The sequence below is a fragment of the Penicillium macrosclerotiorum genome (assembly GCF_028827735.1).
Source record: "Penicillium macrosclerotiorum strain IBT 26536 chromosome Unknown utg000010l_segment0_segment0, whole genome shotgun sequence".
NCBI lineage: Eukaryota > Fungi > Ascomycota > Eurotiomycetes > Eurotiales > Aspergillaceae > Penicillium > Penicillium macrosclerotiorum.
Window position 1 is genome coordinate 2,494,796 of NW_026643089.1, and position 22,748 is coordinate 2,517,543.

At 53.8% G+C, this 22,748-nt stretch overlaps 7 protein-coding genes across 7 annotated transcripts; 4 read left to right on the forward strand and 3 right to left on the reverse strand.

Annotated features, from left to right (window-relative positions):
• Positions 1-327: 327 nt before the first annotated feature.
• On the forward strand, positions 328-874 carry N7462_010505 (uncharacterized protein; the record flags this gene model as incomplete). The annotated part of the gene is made up of 2 exons (XM_057082219.1): positions 328-338; positions 496-874. 2 exons carry the CDS (start codon positions 328-330, stop codon positions 872-874), a joined length of 390 nt encoding a protein of 129 aa, XP_056929259.1.
• A 1,234-nt stretch (positions 875-2,108) lies between these two features.
• Positions 2,109-7,051, reverse strand: N7462_010506 (aminophospholipid-translocating P4-type ATPase DNF3; the record flags this gene model as incomplete). Its single annotated transcript, XM_057082220.1, has 2 exons — positions 2,109-4,684; positions 4,726-7,051. The coding sequence occupies 2 exons, from the start codon at positions 7,049-7,051 to the stop codon at positions 2,109-2,111; spliced, it is 4,902 nt and encodes a 1,633-aa protein (XP_056929260.1).
• Positions 7,052-8,382: 1,331 nt separating this feature from the next.
• N7462_010507 (uncharacterized protein) lies at positions 8,383-8,652 on the forward strand (the record flags this gene model as incomplete). Its single annotated transcript, XM_057082221.1, has 1 exon — positions 8,383-8,652. The coding sequence occupies one exon, from the start codon at positions 8,383-8,385 to the stop codon at positions 8,650-8,652; it is 270 nt and encodes an 89-aa protein (XP_056929261.1).
• Positions 8,653-9,722: 1,070 nt separating this feature from the next.
• On the reverse strand, positions 9,723-12,191 carry rfeF (uncharacterized protein; the record flags this gene model as incomplete). Its single annotated transcript, XM_057082222.1, has 7 exons — positions 9,723-9,881; positions 9,935-10,002; positions 10,067-10,908; positions 11,079-11,434; positions 11,729-11,800; positions 11,890-12,072; positions 12,186-12,191. 7 exons carry the CDS (start codon positions 12,189-12,191, stop codon positions 9,723-9,725), a joined length of 1,686 nt encoding a protein of 561 aa, XP_056929262.1.
• A 1,514-nt stretch (positions 12,192-13,705) lies between these two features.
• N7462_010509 (Gfo/Idh/MocA family protein) lies at positions 13,706-14,965 on the forward strand (the record flags this gene model as incomplete). Its single annotated transcript, XM_057082223.1, has 1 exon — positions 13,706-14,965. One exon carries the CDS (start codon positions 13,706-13,708, stop codon positions 14,963-14,965), a length of 1,260 nt encoding a protein of 419 aa, XP_056929263.1.
• Positions 14,966-17,847: 2,882 nt separating this feature from the next.
• On the reverse strand, positions 17,848-19,980 carry N7462_010510 (signal recognition particle subunit SRP72; the record flags this gene model as incomplete). Its single annotated transcript, XM_057082224.1, has 4 exons — positions 17,848-19,054; positions 19,125-19,239; positions 19,324-19,597; positions 19,660-19,980. 4 exons carry the CDS (start codon positions 19,978-19,980, stop codon positions 17,848-17,850), a joined length of 1,917 nt encoding a protein of 638 aa, XP_056929264.1.
• Positions 19,981-21,411: 1,431 nt separating this feature from the next.
• Positions 21,412-22,687, forward strand: N7462_010511 (uncharacterized protein; the record flags this gene model as incomplete). Its single annotated transcript, XM_057082225.1, has 2 exons — positions 21,412-21,968; positions 22,030-22,687. The coding sequence occupies 2 exons, from the start codon at positions 21,412-21,414 to the stop codon at positions 22,685-22,687; spliced, it is 1,215 nt and encodes a 404-aa protein (XP_056929265.1).
• Positions 22,688-22,748: the final 61 nt, after the last annotated feature.

Genomic DNA, 22,748 nt, shown 5'->3' on the forward strand with positions numbered 1-22,748 from the left:
AGACCACAGACTCCGCTCGTGCTGAAAAAGATGTCAAGATGGAGACTTGATTGAGCAGATCGACGAACCACTCGATCTCGTCTAGGAGATTCGGCGCGGGACACAGATGACTGAATATTATTTGCTCTGAACTTCCTCCCCAGGGCAAATATCGTAAGCAGCATAAGCAGATAAATTGAACTAGAAATACTGGGCCAGCCCAATCGACCCTCTTGTGAGCTGATATATTTCGTCTCCTCCCTCGTCTCCCGTTCTATAAAGCTCGGTTCTCATAAACCCACCAGCCAACCACTTCCACACCCTCTCTCTCTCTCTCTTTCTCCCACAATGGCCGACAGGTATTTCAATCATCTCCTCCAATTCATACTTCCTCAAAAGGACCTCAGTTTCCTAACCTGGCTCCTTTTCCACCTCTCCGACCCTTCCTCTCCTCTCCTCCCTATCCACCCAACCCCCCAATCCCCTCCACCACCAATGTCCAAACGAAAACCCAAGCCTAAAACCAAACCACGCCCACCCCCAAATCCAAACCCCAAACGCAAGAAACCTGCTTCTCCGCCCCCCCAAATTCCCTCCTCAGCCCTCCTCCTCTCATGCCTCAGCTAACACCCACCCCTCGCAACCCCCCAGCACCACCCCAACCGAGACCCGTCCCTCCGGAGGCCGCAAGAACAAGAGCCCCGAGGAGGAAGTCGGCGATGTCGCCAACAAGGCCACCTCCGTGCTTCCTACGGGCGACATGCAGATCCCCGGCCCGTCGCAGGACGAAGACAAGAGCAGCCTCAAGATCAAGATCCACCTGAACATTCACGCCAAAGTGCGTCTGGAGCTGGACGCCCAGATCTACGGTGACGTCGTCATTGGCCTGCTGTAAGGTTGTCCAGTCCCCGTCCGCCCGTCCAGCTTTGCTGCCTCCTGCCCTGGGTGCACCATGTACCCTGGCTTCCGTGAGGTGCCCGTGTCTGGTCTGTTCGACCGTGCCCCCTTGAGTTTGTTTTCAGTTCTCTTGCATTGTGTGAGGGCATGTCCTATCTGATGCGTATGCCTAACATCTGGAGCATTTAGGTCTAAATGAGTGCATTTCTGCCATTATTTCCATAGCTAGCCTATGGCGTATAGGCTTTGTGAAGACTACGGGATTTTACGCGGGTTCTCGGCCGCGGGAAAGAAGAGACGATTTCCATGCTCCTCGGAGAGCGCGGTTGGGGCTGGGAGGGTGATATAGATGTTGGCTATTATGCTTGGATTCATTGGTGTATATATGTATATAACAGGGAATGTAAGGACGCACCGAAGTATACCGAATTCCCATGTCAGCACGGCTTTGAATTGCCGTCGTCCAATGACGAAGTTCGTTTTTCTTTTATTTCGGAAAACATGATACTTCCGCCATCAGGTTTGGGACCCACTATATTGCTGTGGGTATCAACGGCGTCTAAGCTTGAAAGCGGTTTCTATGTATGCCTGTGGGCCTTGGTACGAGGTAAGTATGCAGCTACTTCCAACGGTAGTTGCACCAGGAAAAGTAATTGTCTACAAGATCCACATTTGACAGGGCAGATTCTATGGATCCAGAAGCACGGACCGGAAATCTTCTAGAAGGAAGAAGGCATAGGTTATCAGGATGAGGAATTATATACACCAACCGCCCACTCAACACAAATGGGGTCGGGCCAGGGTTTCCTTCCAGCGTAAAAAAACACACAACAAAGCCACAGCCAAAGCGAGGCAACAAACCAGACTGCCAATCGAGCCGGGGTATCAAAGTCGATGAGACTGCACGCAGGATAGAAGGCGAGCACGAAAGGCAAACGAGGCAAAACAAGAACAACGCACACCAACGCCTTTTTCAGCCTTCGTCGGACTAATGCCAACGACAGACGGGTCATGTGAAAAAAGCAGAGAGATGAAGGACGAAAAAGGTATAAACGCTATGCGGGATGGGACGCCGAGGCCAAGACGGGAAATGGGAATGAAGAAGAGGAAATAAACCGCCCACATGTACGCATGATATACAACCAGTCCGGGACGTGGCCAAGGAGGAAATAGACTGAAAGAGGGGGGGGGGAAGAGAAAGAACGAGGAAACGATGCGGATCACGGAGTAGATCACTTCAGCTGCCCCTTCCGGATAGCGCCGAATCCCTTACTGAACAACTCGTGAATCTCAACCGAGCGACGAGGTACGCACGATTCCGCTGGCGAGGTCGGGTCCGCAGGGGATGCAGCCGCTGCGACCGAGGCGCGGTGTTGGTCGAGAGCAGAGCTCCCACTGTGGCTGGCGGTCACGCTTGCGCTCGAGTAACCCTCCATCTCGACTTCGTGGGCGACGGGCTTGGAGTCGGTCATGACGCGGGGCCGGGCGAGAAGTTCTTGAACCTGGCGCTCGCGGGCGTCCATTTCGATCTGGTCACGCGCGAGCTCGAAGCTTGACTTCTTGGTGCCGCGGTCCCAGCCCTGCTGCAGCTCGGCAGCAGCGGCTTCCTCGAAGCGCTTGCGAATATCTAGGTCCTGCTCGTATTCTTGGAAAATGTCGACGTCGGTGGGGAAGAAGAGGGCACGAAGGGTGGAGACGGTCAGCTCGAAGAGGACGACCGCCGCCACGGAGATCAGCAGCACAAGCCAGAAGAGAAGGTTGTCGCCGGCGTGGTGGAGGAAATTATCGGGGACGTCGTAGACACCTTTGCCAGAAGAAAGCTTGTAGCGCTGAGAGAGGATGATGTTCCATAGGAACCAGCCACCCACGGAAATAATGACCACAGCAAGTGAGACGTATGTCTTGTTATGAACTTCCAGGACCTGTAGCTTCAGATTGATAACTGTTACGCAGGCAGAGAAAGTGAGAAGGCCGAGTGCGAAGGTGTCGATATCGGATGGGTTGACATGGATCATGCCGAAGAGGCCATACATAGTGAAGAAGATGATCATAGCTTCGCAGGTTGCCATGAAGGTCCAACCCAGGTACAAGCGGATATTGAAGCCGCCGTTCCGCTGGCCTCGAGTGTAGAGCTCTGGCACCGCAAGGAGAGTCGATGCAGCGAGATCTTTGGTGAAGATGCCCAGGAAGATGACAGCAAGCGAGGTGAAGAGCGTATTGAACATACTCAAACTCCAAGACTCGTAGAGACTGGTGCCTGTGTAGCCATTCCAGCGCTGATACAAGGCTTGCGTCAAATAAAACAGCATTTCCTTCCAGAATGTACCGAGGGTATATTTGCATGCACGCATGTAATTCCAGCGTCCGTGGACCAGGAGGAGCTTGAGCAGAAAGCGGAATTGGCCAATCGAGTAGTCAGAGATACGAGCAGCCTGGAGGCCCTCCTTCCCTGCGATACCAATACCGACGTGGGCCTCTTGGATCATGGCAATATCATTGGCACCATCGCCGATGGCGAGAGTAATGGAATCGTTCACATGGGTACGGATGGATTTCACCAAGAAGGCCTTTTGCTTCGGGCTTGCCCGACAGCAGATGACCGAGTCCACGAGAATAGCAAGCTGGAAGAAATGTTCGCAAACGACATCATCGGCCTCAATCTCGGCCAAGGTCTGACCATCAACGACGACAACAGAGTGGGCAACACGGTTACGAGTAAGATCCGCAGTCAAACGGACGATAGTCTCGTAGACATTCCCATTCTCATGGTCCAGAATCGTGAGGGTCGAGTAATCCTTGACCAGCCGGCAGGAATGGCCAACATTGATAGCAGTCTCACGCTTATCACCAGTCAACATCCACATCTTGATGTTCGCACGACGCAGCTTATCAATTGCCTCAGGGACGCCCTTCTGCAGCTTATCCTCAATAGCAGTAGCGCCCGTCAGCTCCAGCTGCTGCTCGATTTCCTCGCCAACCTGCTCGATCTTCTCCTGGCGATCCACAATGCTAGTGCTAGCCTCATGGTAGGCCGCCTTCCACGATTTATAGGTAGTCTCGTCAATAAAGCGATGGCCGTAGAGCAAGGTACGCAGTCCATCGGTGGCAAAGTCGTTCAAATGTTGGAAACAACGTTCAAAAATCGCCGCCTCGTCCACCACAAGAGCCTCCTCGACCAGATCCTCGTCATCCTCGCCGTTTGTCGAGCTTCCAGAATCCGAGATAGCAGCCGAGTTCCGACCCATCTGAGCAGACGGTCGGGGACTGTAGTATTCGCTGTCAGCCTCACGATTGAGCATCCCGCCATCGGTTTCGCGGTCGCGCAACCAAACATCGATACTTTCACGCAAAGTCGACGCATGGTGCCCGGAAACAGACGAGCGGCGACGTGTAAAGCTGGGTCGACTGAGGCTGTTCCGAACACCGCTGTCTTTCCGGCTATGGTACTCGCTGTTGCGGCGAATGACTTGGTTCGCCTCGGCTGCCTTGCGCTTGCTGACACGACGCTCAATCTCAGCTGCCTTCTGTTGTGCCAGGTCGGCCTTCTTCAGCAGGCGCATGAGTGTGGTATCAGCGCCTTTGCAGAACAGGCAGATGCGGGAATCAGGCATGCGGACAACGACCGACATGCGCTTCCGGGCACTGGAGAATTCAATCACATCCATAATTTCGTAGGTTTCATCAGAGGGGGCTTCATCAGGGCCATTCGGGTACGAGCGAATGGTGAGTGTGTTCGGCTGGCGGTCCATTACGAGATAGCCCAACTCCTGCGCAGCCATGACCAGAGCCAGTTCGTCCGGGGAGGCGGCTTGAAGGAGACAGAGCCATTCTCGTCCTCCTCGGGAATACAGGTATGGCAGAGCGCGATGGAAAGGATGAAAAGTTTCGCTTTGCGAGCAAAAATGGTGTAAGGCTTGCGCTGGATGTACTCGAGCATCTCGGCGGTCCGGCTAGGAGCAGCACGACCAAGGCGACGCAGAGCATCAGCACCCGCAGACACGTTCGACGGGCGCGCAACGCTCATGCGTGCCTCGGAGACATTTGACTTCCGGTTCATAGCTTTCTTGCCCTTTAGGTTTCGCTTTTTGTGGATGAGCTTCTCGCCTTCGAGGGCGGCCTCTGCCTGGAGATCGAGGTCGTGCAACCAGGCGGTGCCCGCAACGCTCATTTTCCGGAAGCGCATGGAGTTGTTGGTCAGGGTGCCGGTCTTGTCGGAGAAAATGTAGCTGACTTGGCCAAGCTCCTCATTGATCGTGGAGGTGCGGGCTTCCAGGGGGGTGTCGGTTTCCGGGTCGTACATGTCAATGTCGTTCAGAAGAATCATCTGTACCACCTTGACAATCTCCATACTGACGTAGAGTGAAATGGGAATCATAGTATTGAACATAATGAGGAAGGAGGTAAAAATAGGACCATAGTTGACGCTTGCATCGGTGAGATACCATGAGCGCCGTTCCACGTCTTGCGACCAGTACTTGTAGGCGACAGTGCAGGCGACAGCCAAGATGACCACCAGAAGCACGATCAGCATGACAACGTGGTTGACCTTGGCCTGCAAGGAGGGCTTCTTGATTCGGGGGTTTTTGTTGGCGTTCATGCGGATCTTGCACTCTTCGCCCGTATAAATAACCATGCCGACAGCACGATCCGTGTTTCGGAGGATACTTCCACGGTAGACAATCTCGTTGTTGGTAAGCGGTAGCTTCTCCTGGGCATTGACGGTGACGTGGCCGTCGAATTTGTAGAGGTCCATGTTGGGATCTTCCACGACAAAATGCAACGCATTGCTGATGATGTCGTCGACGGTGGAGCACACTTTGGCCACTGGCTGGCACGGCTGTTTGTTCTTCAGATTGGTCTCTCCGTCAAGGGCCATTGTCTCGATGTAGGCGACCCCATTGGGACCATTGGCGTGGAGCAGAGCAAAATCCGCCGGCACTGGCTGGTCTCGTTCGAGTTTGATGACATCGCCGACGCGGATATCCTGCCACTTGATCTCCACCCAGTCATGGGCGCCACTTGCCATGGACGCACCGTCGGTGACTGGAGCTTGACCGGGTCGCAGCACCCAGGCGTACCGGTTATTTTCTTCTTTGTCCAATCGATACCGGCGCCAATCATCGAACCCTTCTTTACCCATCGAGATACCCACGAAAATCAAGAGCGGAATGAGGGTGGTGAAGGTACCCGTGGTGCTTAGACCGGGAATCATCTGAAGAATGGCGACCACCAAGAAGTAAAAATTGGCCAGTTTGGTGAATTGCGCAAACAGTTGGCGCGGGAAGAAACTCCAGAAGCTATAGCGGCTCGAGCGAATCCAATTTTCACAGTAGGGTTTGCCGGTGCGCTCATCGACCAACGTCTCCACCCGCGACGGATTCAAATCGATGTGGCGGCCGTCCTTGGTCGGGGGAATGTCTTTGATGCGCAGAATGAACTTCTGCAGGGTGGTCAGAAGAGCATCGACGCGGGCTGTCAGCACCGCGGTGGCGGCTTTCCTGCGGCTCCATTGCTTCTGCGCCGCGGCCATATAATACTCCTTGAGGGGTCGATCCGACGGGTCGGACGAGACGTAGGTCGGGGGTTCTTCCTTCGGGTTGGACTCGAGCGTGGCCGTCGGCGCCACTCTCAGCTCGTTCTTCTCATCGAGCGAACATGAGACCTCGGCGGCCGGAGCCGCTACGCCTTCTTCCGGTGGGTTGGTCGGGCTCTGGCCCGGGGGCTCCGCGGGCGAGAGGTCATCTTGATCCGACTGCGTTTGGATATTTTTGTTGAAGATGGAGCGGCGCAGGGAGTATCCCCGGTTTCGGGACCGCGACCGCCCGTTCGAGTCTGGACTGGTCGGGGAGAGGGGGGAGAGGGTGGCATTCGGGGCCGTGGGAGGTGAAAGAGGCGAGGTCGGCGACCGCGCGGCGGGACGAGGGACCGAGGGCGGCGCCAGCGCCGTGTCGATAGTCAGGCCGCGGGAGTTGGGACGTCGGTCCCAGTTCGGCTGGCGTGGAGGGTCGTCGACCGGTCGCTCCAGATCGGTCGAGAATCGCACGTGGTGCTGGGAGGGACGTCGGTCCGAGTCGGACATGGTACGCGACGACATGAGCGAGGGTCGGCGCACGACGTCGTTCTGCGGCTCTTCCGAATGAGCGCCATCGGAGGGGGGCTCATCGTGGTTGGACATGACGGGGAATGTGGTGTTGGCACGAAGATCGTGCTTGCGCGGGTCAAGCCCGGACGATCACTTTTTGTTTCTTCCTCTCTCACGTATACTTCTTCTTCTATTTCTTCTTCTTCCTCGTCGCAAGGTTGGCGTTCTGGTGCGCTCGCGCGGTCTATTTCTGTTTTCCTAGCGTGTCAAGCGTTGGTGGATCGAACTCGAAGCGAGAGAGCTGCCAGTCATTTCTTTCAGCGCATCGGGGGGGGAGTTGGATGTTGTGTTGGTCGGATTTGAAAGAAGGCAAGCCGGCGGGGGGAATCTCCCAAACGAAAGTGAGTCCGTCGGGCGACGGAGACAACAGAGAAACCCACGACGAAAGACCAAGCGAGGGCGTCTGGAGTAGTTGAGGGAGGGAGGAGAAAGGGGGAGAGGGTTCGCAAACGAGGTTTGCAGTGGTGTTGGCTGTTGACGGGGACGGGTTGGCCTGGACGAAAGAGGCAATGCACCGGTTTCGGCAACCCGTCAGGACACAGAGGCAAATCGAGGGCAGAAAAAATGGAGGGCAGGCCATTCAAGATCCAAAGATCCAACCGATTAAGGTCGGTGGAAAAAGTGGACTCAGGGGGATTCTAGAGCCTGTCAGGACTGCGGCGGTCGACGAACTCTGGGTTGGGAGGTGGAGCCTGCTGGGGTGGCAGCCAAGCGTCGTCTCTCGCGATCCCCACGCCCGTGGCCACCACGCCGAGCAACCGTCCTCCTTATTGGGCGTCCCAACCTCGACTGCTGCCCAGGCCATTTGCCATTCAACACAGCCCACGCGAGACGCTGGAACTCCCCAATCGATCCCCGAGCAGCCTCGACCCCAGGGACGCGTGGACCCTCCTTCCACGTCTCCCACTCCTCCAGGCTACAGGCCCTGTGGCCAGCGCCCGTCAACGTTGTATCGCAGGTACCGCGCCACCATGCCCTGCTTCTTCCAATAGGCGTGGAATGATTCTGCCTCAACGGCAAACGATCAAAAAAGGTCATGACCATCAAAGCGATACTCAACAATCCCGTTACCTTTTGTTTTTTCCTTTTTTCCCTTTTTTCCGTTTTTTCCGTTTTTTTTCCCTTTTGTCGTTGTACGTCCCAACTTTATTTTCGTCGTATGAAACCCCAGGAGGAATTTAGCCAATGCCCTGAATATTCGTGCAACCACCTCGTCATCAGCCCACCGAAGCGACCCGGCGGGCACTGGTGGAGCGCACCTCCGTCATCGCCTTGGCGTTCCATGTCCATATACGGAGACCCGTGATGGCTGAGAGGATTCAGATACGAAAGGCCAGACGCGGAGACACGTACGATCCGCTGGGATGCAGAGAACTATCAGTCGGACCGCCCTCGAGGGGAAGGTTCCAACCCCCTCTCCCCGATCGAAGCACACGTTCGATCTTGGACAGCTCAAGAGGCTCAGCGCGCATCCAGATGAAAGCCCCAAGGAGGTGGTGGCCTGGGCGGGGCTGGTTCCGGCTCAGACCAACGCGCAGCGCAATGCCGATCACCGGGAAACACCGTCTCGTGTAACGCTCGACTCGGGACGCTCTGCACTCGGTACTCGCGAACCTCCGCTGTACGCCTGGTAGGCCTGTATCGCGTTGGCTGTGTCCGCGAAGATCAGATCATCCCTGCTGAATGTCACATCGAACATACTAAAAAAAAAATAAAATAAAATAAAATAAAAGAAAATAGAAATAAAAATAAAAATAAAAAAATACTCCGGCTTTCCGTTGTTGTTTGTCCGGCCACTTAATAGAATCTCTCTCTCTGTCAATCAATTCGAGATGATGCGATGATTTCCTGCCCTTTAGCTCAAGGCATTTGAGGTTGAGAATATATCACGCCATCTTTGCGATATCGAGAGGCCCCAAGCGGGGATGGAACCTCTGTTGGTCGTAGATGCTGGGGCAATTTGCTCCTGGAAGCGCCAGCATGTCGCAAGGCATCCCCTTGGGGTTTCACGTCATGCGGGATTCGAAGGCCAACGAAGGGGTCTTCCGGGTTGCTCACCCTCGATGCCCCCCGGGGCTGGGCGACTGCTACGAAACGAAACATGCAGCGCGAGCTAAGGCGGAAAGGGATCGCGTGCAATGGAACCGGTATCATTCCACATCCTACAGGGATGACCATACAGCGATGAAGCGAAGAACTATCAGGCACGGAACAGATATGGTTTCATCCTAGGCGAGAGAGTTCAAAAGGGAAAAGAAAGAGAGAGAGAAAATGCAAACAGGCCAGGGAGGAAGGATACCTATCCGGCGTCCCATAGGTCTCTTCATTGGCAAAGGGAAAAGATACAATGAGAATGAAGAGCACATCATTTGCAGAAACACACGCCAAGAGGAAGAAAAAAGAGACGTGATCGTGTGAGGTCATTCCTCTGGCACCTAATAGCGACGCGGTGGTGGGGGTCCATAGCCTCCATGACCAGACCCCTGGGACGGGTAAGACCCTTGAGGTGGGTATCCTCCCGGAGACGTCCCGCCATAGCCGTGTTGCTGCGGTTGACCGTAACCACGGGCGGCAGAGGGGTAGGGAGGCTGTTGCGGTTGCTGCTGGTGTTGCTGCGACGGGGGCGGTTGCTGCTGCGGCGAGTACTGATTATACGGACTCGGGGGGTATGCAGGAGATCCTTGGGCGCTGTAGGAGTTCTGGCTTAGTCCGGGCGACGGCTGGGCATATCCGCCGCCATACCCCCCTGAGGAGCCGGCGGAGCACCACCGGTGGCACGGCCGGCGGCTTTCTCGTCCTTGGTGTCGTATGAAGAGTCGATAGCACCGAGCATGAGCTTGGCACACTGTTCGAAGAAAGCGACCTGGAGTCAGTGATATGATCGATATCCAGCAGAGATAGTTGGAGGACACAAACCCAGAGTTCACGCGTCAGATGCACTGGCGGGTTCGCCCGTGACATTTCATCCTGTTCTACCTCGAAGTCTTCAAGGAGGCATGGTTAGCTACAGACCGAATGGTGGAGACGAGACTGAAGACTTGGTCTTACTGGAAGTGCAGTCGATCAGCTGGCCAATGTGAGGGTCCTCGTCCAGATCGGACAGGAAATCCCGGGCTCGCTGGTCGTTGCCGACCTGGGAGAACTGGAAGGACACAGCACCACGACCGTAGCGAGTGCGGGAGGTCTCATCGACGGCGTAACGAATGGCGTCGCCGACAGTACTGTGCGCCTCCCCAGCCGGCTGGCCGTCGGTGATGGTGATGATCAAGACGGGCTTGTCGAGGCGGTTGGCGCGGGCCGGGCCGACCACCAATGGGTCGATGACCTTGCTACGAAGACTCGTGCCCAGCGGCGTCAGACCGGAGAACCGCACCCGTGACACCAGCTGGTTGACGTCGTCGGCGCTGCGAATACCGTCGCCCGTCTCCATGGAGTTCATGAATCGCACAGAGATGCCGTCCTGGTCGAACGTCGAGGCGGCCGTGGCGACGATGCCGAGGATCTGGCGCAGCTGTTCCTTCCGCAGGCCCTTCTCCTCGAACTCGATCGATCCGCTATCGTCCACGTAGAGGATCACATCGAACAGGGACAGCTTCATGACATCGGTGGCGACTTCCATAGGAACCGACCATTCGTGGATCAAGCGCTGCAGTCGGGCCGGTGCATCGTTGGCCAGGGACTGGACCAGGCGGTCCAGTCGCTCGGGCGGGTAGAAGCTCTGCAGGTTCTTTTCCTGAATCGTGCCGATCAGGAGGTTTCGGTAGGCGTTGACCTGCTGGGGGTCACGGGTGCCGCTTGGGGCGGGGGAGCACCACCGGGCGCGCCATATTGGCCCCCCTGGGGAGGACCTGGTGAGGGTCCCGGGCGGCCCTGGCCGGGGTAGGGAGAGCCTTGAGGCTGGTATGGAGCCTGTGTATGATGCCCGTCAGTTCTCATCTGCACATTCCCTCTGCACCGTCGCTATTCTATCCCGATGTCCTGGATCTCCTAACAGAACGCAGCAGGGGGTGGAGGAGGGGTAAAACACAAAACAAGGCATTCATCGGGAGCTCATCTGTACATAGGGCTGTTGCTGTCCAGGGTATGCGGACGAGGCCTGGGCCGAGTATGGCTGGGGTTGTCCGGGTTGTGCAGGTTGCCCAGGGTAGAGCGATTGCGGTTGACCGGCTGGTTGGGTGGGTGGTTGACTACCCGGGTATGGGGGCTGCTGTCCTGGGTAGGGCGATCCTGAAGATCCATAGGGCTGGCCTTGGGGGGTGGCGGCGGCGGACGTGCATAGCCCTGCTGAGGCTGTGCGGGGTAGGGCGAGGACGGTTGCTGGGGCGGAGCCCGGGCGTACGGCGCGGGCGATGTGCTAGGCGGGTGGTTGTAAGGCTGGTAGGGTTGAGCAGGTGAGCCGCCATACGGAGCATAGTCCTGGCCCGGACCGGGTCGATAGTAGTGGCCCGACATGAGTGTGGTGTAGGATGTGATGTCGAGGAAGGGAAGATCCGACGACGGTTGGCGGGGTAAAGGGAAAAAAAAAAAGAGAGAGAGAGAGAAAGAGGACCAGAAAACAGACAAACCCGGTGGGGGGGAGGAAAGCAGCCGAGAAAACAAGAACAAGGCAGATACTGAAGATCACCGAAGACAACTTGCAACCCCCAACGTAGAAAGAGCAGAAAGAGCAGAACAAGTAGAACAGGCAGCAAAAGAAGGGATAACGCTTACCGAAGCCTGTGGCGGCGAACCGGGATACGCTGCGTATGGCGAGGTCGGGGATGGCTGCTGCTGCTGCTGCTGCTGCATGTCCTGTCAGCACCGGGTTTGGGATGATTTCACGCATGACGTCGATCACCAGCATCGACCCTCAGGGCCCAACATTGACTTACGTATCCACCAGGCCGCAGGGCTGCCGGCGGGCCTCCTGGATAGCCGGTCGGAGGGGCACCCCCGTAGGTGCCTGCGCTGCCTGTATTGGATGGCATCGTTTGCGATGACGGCTGTGAACTCGTCTGACTGGGTTGGCTCGAGCTGTTCTGGCTATTCTGGCTGGCCGCGATCTTGGACGCAAACTATGAAGTCACTTAGGTCAGGTTGGGAGATCGGAGGGGTCAAGCGGGGGCAGAAGAGAGGGAGAAGAGGGAAGAAGAGGAGGCAGAGCAGAAGGACGGAGTGGTTCACATACACCCATTTTGGAGACACGAAGGCAATGAAGAAGGAGCGATGCCTGAGAAGTAAGAAATCGAGGTCAAGGAGTCAGCAGACGACGTGATGGGGCGGGCTGTGTTTGTCTACGTCGCGCTACACGAGCCAGTCGGAGCCGGTGGTGGATACGTAGTGGGGAAGCGGTTCATCACGAAAGAGCGCAAGAAGGCTTCTGCTGCCGCGGGGGCGGACCGCTGGACAACAAGACCCGAGCTGGCCAGGGTCGCGAGTCGAGTCGAGCACCGTGGACGACTCCCCCCGTCTGGGGCGGCCGAGACAGCTCCATCCTGTCGACCATCAGGACCGAAATCAAGGTGCCTCCCGATAGAGAGTGCTGAACCAGTCCCATCTCGCCCTTGACGCGGCCTCGTCACTCAAGTTGGTTCGTGGGGCCCACTCGATACAGGCACGACTCCACTGCTTCCAGAAGCCCTAGAATCGGCCGCCCAAAACATCCTGGTCCGACTGGTCGCCAGATATCAGATCCGATCAACGAGATCCGATGAGATACCACATACTACCTATAACCATCCCGACTCGCAGAGCCACACGGCACTCGTGAGTCTGGTTTACGAACCAGACGGCATATCCCATGTGAGGCATCTCAGTGCGAAAACGGGTCAATGGAGCAGTCCCAGGCTGTGTTCGATCCGGATCCGGCCTCGAACGCCTCCAGGCGCGCTATACTTCATGCTCCGTCCTACACCATCCTCCAATGTGCCTAGATGACTATTCTCCGTGAACCCCCACAGGTACTTTCCCTCACAACCTCCCCCTATCTAGCCTCCTCCGATCTATCAAGTCCGTCGCACAGCACCCTTCGCCACAATTCCACCCCCCACGAATGAAACCCAGGATCGGCGGGCATTCCCCAGATCGGCACGACCCATGGGCGCGTTCTCTGGGGGAAGCTCTCGGCCCACGGCCCCCAATCACGGATCCCCAAACCCGCCCAACCTCCCTGCTTCCTGGCCCTCGAATCCTGGCCATCCAGGCAATGGGGGTTCATTGGCCCAGAGAGATATCGCCTCTTCCTGGCTGGGCCTTTATGTCGGCCCAATGGCCCATGATGATCGCAGTCTCATCCCTTCTCAGGGGGAGGCCAAGGGCAGCCGAGCAGTAGTACAAGAATACTGGGCACAAACATTCTAGCTGCCTCCATTCATTCCTTTTCACACTTTTTCACATCATTTGGTCTTGACACTGGCATGCTGCACCGCGGGCGCATGGTTCAACGTGCTTCTCTCACTCGTCCGGTCTGAGACAGCAGCCTGTTTCTGTCATCTCCCATCCCCCGCCGGCTCTATCACACCCTGCCCTTCTTCTGGTTTCAACCTCACTTCCCATTCCTCCTCCCTTTACTTCAGCGATACTCACACTACTTCTTCGGTTGCCAGCACCAGGGTGTTTCCTACCTAGAGCTAACCAAGGTCGCTTGTCTAACTCCGACACGACTACTCAACCCTGGTCTCAGTGGTACCCTCACCACCAAGTCCCATCATGTCCACCCCGGTCCTGCGGCTCGGCATCCTGGGCGCCACCAACGTCGTCCAATCCACTTACCTCCCCATCCTCTCCTCGCTCACGACCTATTTCACTCTCACCACCATCTATCATACTGATCGTGACCTTGCAGCTCACTGCCAAAAGCAGTTTAACATCCCTCATTCCACCACGTCCCCCGATGACCTCATCCACCATCCTGAGGTCGAGCTTGTTCTTAACCTCCTTCCCTTCGACTGTCATGAGCAGTATACTCTCGCCACCCTCGAGGCTGGCAAGCATGTTATGGTAGATGTGCCCCTTGCCCTGAACATCCGCAGTCTACGGCGTATCCGCGATGCTCGCAAAAAGGGCGCCGCCACCCACAGCACCACGCCAAAGGTCTTTGTCGGATGCCCGCGTCGCTATGCGCCTTGCTTCACCGACGTCTTCAAGAAAGAACTCGCCTCCCTGGGCCGAATTTACTACGCACGTTGCCGCAACATCACAGGGCCGACACTGTCACCCGCAAATACTGATCTTGCCCGCCGTGACCCTTCCAACGGGCTTAACGTTCCCACTACCTCCCTGCGCGCCTTCCTCGCCGACACATTCGGGGCCGACGAGGACATGAGCGCCGACCGTGCCGCGTTCTGTCATTTTCTCGGCACCATGGGCTGCCACGATCTGTCCCTGATGCGCGAGTCGCTGGGCCACCCGGATGCCGTATCTAACATCTCCATTATGGAGCCCTTCTTCGCGGCTATGTTTCACTACACGGACGGCTCTCCGGACAACGGGCACCCCTTCACACTCGTCTACGAGGCCGGTATTGACGCTGTGCCCCGCTGCGACGCCCATCTCACCATCTACGCCGAGCGCAAGTCCCTCAGTGTGCAGTACGACTTCCCGAGCCCCGGACTCGCCGGCGGCCCAGAACCAACGGTGCGCGTGGTCATCGAAGAACCGGAGCCACAGCCGGCAGGCCTCGCGGTGGGCGTGGATGTGACGGAAAACGGGCACGGCGTCGCCAACGGTTCTGGAAAGAGCACGGCCCGGGCGTGCGTCCAGCGGCGGGAGTTCGTAAGCACCGCGACAGAAGCATACGCGCAGGAGTTCCGGGCGATGCATGCGTATCTGGTCGGCGGGGAGACCGACGCAGGTACCAATGAAGCGAAGACGACGACAGATGATGTGCTGGATGATCTGAAACTGCTACATATGATCTTCGAGCACTATGACCGGCAGTGCGGCACGATACGTACCCCGCTGGGCTAAGGGGAGAGGGTGGTTGGCAGGGATATTGGGACTCCTGGAATTCTTCTGAAGAGGTTACGGGCTCCTAGAATGAACAGCGCTGTGCCCGGATGCACCTTGAATACTGATTCCATGGGAGCGACTTTTACACTATGTTTTTTCTCTTTTTTTCGGATTGCTTTGGATATTATGGGACTAGGAGGTGGGCATTTACATCATTCATACTGACATCGCGTTTGAACTTATTGAAAGGTTGGCATAATATTGAACATTGTTGGTAGCACAAGCGCCAGTACTTCAGCGTCGAGACAACTAGTGTCTTGAATTGCTTCTGTAATGCTTCAACCTAAGCGCTAAGACCCGAATGTCACTATTTTAAGCTCTTTTGCGCCCGCCATTTTGGGAATGTTGGACCAAGAGGGAAGTTTGCGCAGTATGTCAAGATTTGAATGTCTAGATTCCAGATACTATCCAAAGCCGAGCGAGTTCGTGTCAAAAGGTATCAGGTATGCCATGTGCGATGTTCTGCCTGAGATCAGCGGAATCGGATATCCCAAAGAGAATGATTTCCAGAGTGGACGAGGAACCTCTTCCAGGAGGTTGCAACTTTAAGTGATTCAAGGACCTCAAACGCCAAATAAACGCTTTACCAACACGACCCCTGTAGGTAACGATTGGAGTCTATAAATAGGCGACTTCTTGTTTTGCGGAAACATCTGTTGGTTCTCCACAGTTCAGTTACTTATTTCAATCGAGTCTTTATAGTGGGCTAGATGTCTATAAGAAGAGGACCACACTCCATGCGAAGACAGGAAGTTCACCGGCAGACCGCTCGACCCAACAGCCCTCCCCTCATCTCCCAATCGTGATAAAACGATATGTCTGGCCGTTTTTATGCAGGGAATTCTAAATCGGTAAAGGGAGAGGCCAGGACGCTTCCATTAGCCACGTCCCGTCAGCCAGACCAAGGGCCTCTCGTCTTTGAATTTGTCAAAACCTCCTGGGGGGGGACTGATATCCATCAAGTGACTCTCCCGACATCCAGAAGTAGCGCTTCTTCGTCTGATAATTCTTCGGGCTGGATTGTCGATATCAAATCGGAGGATGACGTAGAAGAATTATTGGTCTACCCAACGAATGATTTTCAAGACCCTGTTCCTGACAGTACGTACTATTCTACAGCCAGCGCAAAACGCGAGTCGCACACCGTTATTTCTATCTATAAGAGACGCTCTTCTCAAAGCCACGAACGAACAAGGATGTGCTACAAGGAAAATGGAGGTCCTCCATCAAAGGCGACATACACCTTTAATATAACCCGCCGCAACAAGACTCGATCTTTCTACTGGAAATTCTCTCCGCTCTCTGTAAAAAATGGAGAGCCACTGCCCAACGCAGCACTTGACCTTGTGGAAATCTCACAGGAACTACATTTCACAATCGGCAAACTTGCGTGTCGTATCAACGAAAATAGCTCCAAGGGTCAGACGCCCCAGGTATCTGCAACTGTTATCAACGAATATCAGGGAGATAGAAATGTCACCCACAGACTCACTCTTTATCCTCGTGATGGGTTAGATACGGAAGAGCGTTTTCTCCTGCTGACGAATGCTACAGCGGCGCGCACATATTTCCGTCCTAAAATGAAGAGAGCGCGCCGAAACCTCAAACCTAGTAGAAGACCTCGACGCGGTCGAGGTCTAGGCAACATTTCTCAGCCCCGATCGCAAACAGGCTGATCCATGACAAAATTGATCATATGCGCCCGGCACCCGTCTTGGGCTTTTGAATGAGCTTCAGGGAAGATGCAAGGGAGGGAGTCGTTGGCCAACTAACCCGCTTTGCCAACAAGACCCCATATAGTGAGCAAGCTCATCCTGAAAATCCAAACTACTTGTTGAGGATATTCTCCGATGATATTTGTTTGTATTCTCCACTCAGATGTTTTGATGATCTACCTTGGATTGGCTTCTCTATAGGGAACTAAACACCTTTAAGAGGATGGACGCATTGCATATGGGGTGGGGTAAATAGGATATTCACCAGCAGCCCTTTCTGCCATTTTACATTCAACCGTTCTGGGAGTTTTTTTTGGTATGATTGCTTCGATACTGGAGCCGAGATAAAGGCCCGGTGTACTACTTGACAAGATACGAGGCTCGCTAGCAGTCTAATTATAGAAATATGATATCTTCTTCCTTTCCCAAGGCCAGCCACTTCACTGAAATATTTACCCTCATGTCCAATAATCCGAAGCCCCCATCAAACACGTAGGCATTTTGCTCAACCCAAGCTGCAGTAACACATCGCATTGTGGCCATTGGACCTACTAAAGCTGGGGACTTCTTGATTATGAAGTCTTCAACGATTTCTATATGCTTTGGATCTCTGATACTCTACCATTTAACGAACGTCTTTTTTCATCTTCATCATCATCATCATCATCATGGGAGCCGTGATGTTCGGTGCCTTGATAAAGTGACCGCCGGCTTAACGGAGATCTCGGAACTTGATATCGCGACTGATGTCTTGAAAGGACCAATCATTGAAGAGGTTAGGGTGATCATTAGAATACTGAAAAGCGGAGGCAGTATGCTCTCTGGCCATTTTTATGCACTGTTCTCTCTTCTATAATTCAACGCCGAATAAGAGGACTTTCCCATCCTGTCTCTCTTTGACGCATTGTCATAATGCGTCTCGAATGAAAATAACGTATGTGCGATATCTATGCTGCAGGTGTACGATACATGGGTCTATTTGTGCTTAGCCAAGAAGAAATTTTCAAGGAGTTTTAAATGTACAATCGTTTGGTGTTCTTTTCTCATCAATGCATAGACGTGATCTACTACATACTCCTTTTCTAAGCTACAACGGGTCAAACGCAACGAGCTCTATCACCCCGACTACCGTTTACCCTTCTTCTTGTTCTTCTTCGCGTTTCCTCCACCGCCACCGCCTGCTTTCTGCTGCGGCTGGGCCACAGACTCCTCTGTCTTCTCGGAGACAACGCCACCCTGTGTTCTGTCCGCGGCACGCTGCTTATTCTTCTTGCCCTTGGGTCGATAGGATGAGCGGTCCCGCAGCGGTAGCCAGCGCTCTGGGTCGGGCTTCTTCTCGGGATCGTAGTCCTTGGGGAGACGTGATTTGCGCACCCGCTTCGCAGCACGACCGTCTTTCTCCGCAGCCGCACGCTTACGGGCGACGGCGAACGCAGCGGTAGTGGCGGCCGACAAGCCTGAGGACACGATGCCAGCAGACTCAAGAGCAGAGACGTCGACACCACCCACAAGATCGGCAACGGAGGGAAGGCGGTCGAGCTGCGCCTCGATATCTGTGTAATTCAACGTGGCTTGGGAAGCAACGTAGCCGGCGACGGCAACGCGATCCGTGGGATCCTGTTGATGCAGTGACTTAAACAGGTCACGGGCGGTGGCCAAGTCGGCCTGGTCGTCCGAGTGCAGCAGGGAGGTGGCGGCAGCGCGCAGCAGCGAGGAGGGAGCGTCGGTCTTCTGGCGCCAATACGCGGCGGCCTGTGCGAGAGTTGAGCGAATCTGAAGCTTGCGGCCTTCAAGCTGATAGAGCGAAACGAGGGCACTGAGCAGGCCGGGGTTGAAACGGGCGTCCTGGTCCGCTTCGGAGATGGACTCCTCCAAACTGCGAAGCGACCGCTCCATGGCGGTAATGGCGGATGTGGTGTTGCCGGCGTTGACGTAGAGCTGGACAACGGTAAGGAGCAGACCGATGTCTTTCGGGCGCCGCTCAAGTAGTGGGAGAATCTGCTTCAAGGCCTTCTGGCCGGTTTGGCCCTTTGCGTGAGCCGCGGCGTTGTACACTGACAGAAGATTCGAGCTGCATGAAGTGGACGGATACGAGCTGCGTGCGAGTCCCTTCGCTGTTGACCGGATCATACCATCATACTTCTGAACTAGAAGATCTGCTGCATAAGAGTTACCAAGAAGGATATTATCTTGGAAGTTGAAGAGCCGATCATTGTTGATGGCATCAGGAGTCTCGCGAAGGGTCTTGTAGTGGAGATAAGGGTTGAGTGTAGACTGGCAAGCCAGAGTGATGTTATTTCTGGCAATCTTCTTCGTGGAAAGCTCTGAGATGCTAGTTATTGAAGAATAAATTAGCTGAATGTGATCTCATTTTATGACTGACACGGCCAATCAAAACTTACTCTTCCACTTGGATTTGCTCAAGAAGTGATTCAGCCTCCTCTGTCCTGCCTTGCTGGATCAAGACATAAAGGTACTGAACTGATATCGGTAGCAACTCTGCCTCCCGATCTTCAGCTGTAAGATCCTCTGATGTCTCGCAGATATCTGTTTATTCGTGAGCGAATAGTCCATCCTAGTAATATAATGGGGGTCCCTAACTCTTTGCGCGGTTCAGGAGGACTTCGCCTTGCTTATATGCCCCCTTGGCAATATTCAAGCAGGCAGCATTGTAGGCAGTTTCAAAGGATTCCAAATCCTCTCTGGAAGGGCGATCATGGCGCACATGCTCCCCCTCTCCCCTCCATTGCAATTGCGCATCTGTAGCCCACGAGTTTATGCTGAGGTCATTTTCCTCATGGCGGGAAGAAGCTTTGTCTTCGGACAGTTTTTCATAAATATCTGCAGCGCGGCGGAACTGCTCAGCTCGATAGCTCTATTTGGGAAAAGAAGTATTAACGTCAAGTCAAGAGACGGAGATGAAATCAGGCGACTTACAACTTGCGCTTCCAGATGACCGGCACCCCGACTAGCGCCGGACTGTGTGACAGCTTCAAGAGCTTCCTCCAACTTTCCACATTTATATAACGCATATGCGTATTCCAAGCCAGCTCGCTTCTTGAGCGCCTCGCCGCCGGACATGAAGACTCGCAAGGCGTCCTCGTAGCGGTCGAGTTTTAGCAAAGCAATAATCTTAATGTGCTGAGCATTCTGGTCGGTCTTAGACTTGGCAAGAGCCTCATTGCAGGACTGGAGGACCTCCTCATGATCGTCAATCGAAGCTCGCTGTAAGAGCGAACTCAGCGACTGCGCAACCATGGCGGGGGGTTGCGCGGGAACAAGGCGGATAAGAAGGTCGGACAGAGAATTTGCGCGGGAGTTTGTTTGAATATTATAAAAGATTCGACGGTATTGCGTCCACAGTGAAAAGGCACGATGACAGCAATTCCGAGATCCCCAGTTGAATCCACCTCCGCAAGACCAGAGTGTGCGGAATTGATCTTTCCCCATCGGGCAGGTTCTGCACTTATGGTCCACACAGAGCACCGTATTAGTCACACGTGATATCTTTTGGAGACCAAACGCATTTCATCCACGTCTCTGGATTATTTGGGTAATTTTCAATTTCGATTATTTTCACCTATTCTCCATCTAAAATGAAACTTTACACTGTCAACAGAATCACTTACAGGCTCCTCTTCAGCATTTGATATGGCAGCCCGAATCCACCTCATGTCTGGTGTAACACATGAAGTAGTATCCTTCCCCCAAGTATCATACAATTTTCGTCCACAATTGAGAGATATACAATTGTCTCTTCATCATCAAGTCTACGACCAGGGTACAGGCTACAGTATTACTAGTAAACTTTGTTTTGCACTTATGGGGGCTACATTCCGGTAATCGTTAATCGCTCTATTTTTCTTCATACTTCCCTTCCGCCTTCGCCTCAACATGTAAAACCGAGACTTGTAGCTCCGACGAGGGATAACCAACCAGGGAAAAATAATATGTTGGATGAACACACACCATAACATTACCTCACACCAGATATGTGATTCAAATGACTTCAGTTGTCGCCAACATAGCCCACAGATAGACAAATTCTGATTTGTCTTGCACTCAGCTGGCAAAGAGGAAAGCTTTCAGCCACTTCTGTTCACCGTGCAAGTATTTTCAGCGAGAAACGTCCAGTTTTATGCCCATGGTCAAGGCTATTAATAGATATGCGGTTTGTTTAGGTGGTCAAAGACTTGTGGATTGCAACCATACGGAGTACACAGTACGGAGGAGAATCAGCCCAAATCACTTTTAGAGCACAAATAAAGTGGAGAGGATCATCAAACAAATCACTTATGATACAGACAAGAAAGCTAGCATCAGATTTGTCCTGCGAGGATAATGCCCTGAATGGACTAGCGTCGGCCCCCAACACTAACTATGCAACGCCTCCTTGATTTACTAGATTCAGAAGGATCCGCCAACAATTGCCAACACGCTATCAACAGAGAAGGTCTGGCAGGGAAATTGCGAGGCTAAATGATCAATCAATGACCCGATGGTAATATAAATAGTGCGAAATCCGCTCTCTAGAAACCGTACACATTTCTCTGAAGCTCGTCGTTGTACTTGGAAATTATCACAAACAAGGATACAGGTCGCTTTTTGGCCAATACGTCAACAGCACTTTGGATTAATTGAGCCAAAACACCTTTCCACATCCTCCTCTTTCCATCATATTACTCCAACATGATCCTGACAATCCCAGATGAGTACCGCGACAAGGTGGAACTGATTGAGACTACGGATTCCCGGACAGATGAAGAAATCATCTCAAGCCTCTTGGAATACAAGCCAGTCACATCAGAGAAAAATGTTTGGGCTTATTGGCATTCTGGATTGAGCAATATGCCCAAATGGAATCAGAGAAATGTCATTGACTGGGTCCGCATCCTTGGCCCGGAGTGGACCATCCGTGTTTTGGACAGTATCCCGGGATCTATCAATAACATCCTTCAATTTATCCCGGAGAGTATTATGCCTCCTGCGTTCATAGATCGAACCATGGATGGACCGTTTGTGGGCCAGCATGGAGCTGATCTGACACGCACAGCCTGTCTATATGAGCACGGTGGAGTATGGATGGATGTTGGAAGTTTTCTCATGAGACATCTCGATCGTGTTTGCTGGAAAGAATTGGAAGATCCAAAGTCACCATATAAGGTGGCTATATTTATGCTCTGGGGCCTTGCAGGAGGCAATTTCTTCGTGGCCGCTCGGAAGAAAGACCCTTTGATCTTCCAATGGTAAGAGATAAACAGTTTTACTCAAGTCGCAGAACTAGAAATGAGCTCATGTTGATAACAGGCATCGTCTCTTCTCATATATATGGGGTGACAAGAAAAGCATTGAGGGGAGTTTGTCCCATCCTCTCATTGCACCAATCTTGCCCCAGTTTGCTGAGCATATGTCGGAAAGCTTTGATTATGACTGGATCAATTTTGACGTTGCCCTCAGCTATGCCACGCAGATCATATGTCTCACTCGCCTTTTCTGTCTCGAAGAGAACGAGAATGGCGAGGATGGACAGGCGTTCTCCGGGGTTGACTACTGGCGAAATCATGTTCTAGCCTTGGATGGAGGAGAAGAGACTGCTCGTGTAGAGTGGCAAAGGACTTTTGTGGGATGGGGTCAACGGGCTCTTGACATGCTAACGCTCCCATGCTCGGGACCCGACGCCGATCCGACATCAACAAAATACAAGGAGGCCGAAACCATGGTATGGGATATGCTTGCCAACTCAACGATCTGGAAAGTCACACATGCGCAGGGCTTAACACATACTCCTCAACTCGGAGTTCTACTGGATATGCCCGAGAACGAGAGCAAAGATGTAACACCAAACACATTCGGCGAGCTACTCCGATATGGTTCAACGCATCTCCGCCAAAAGAGAGAACATGTGGCAAGATTCCCCAAGCGAGAGCCAACTGTGACTTGGAAGAAGGGAGTTCTAGAGCCATAAAATGAGGAAATCGAAAGCTCCCAGGTTCAATCTGAGTGCTACCAATCTATTATATTGTTTT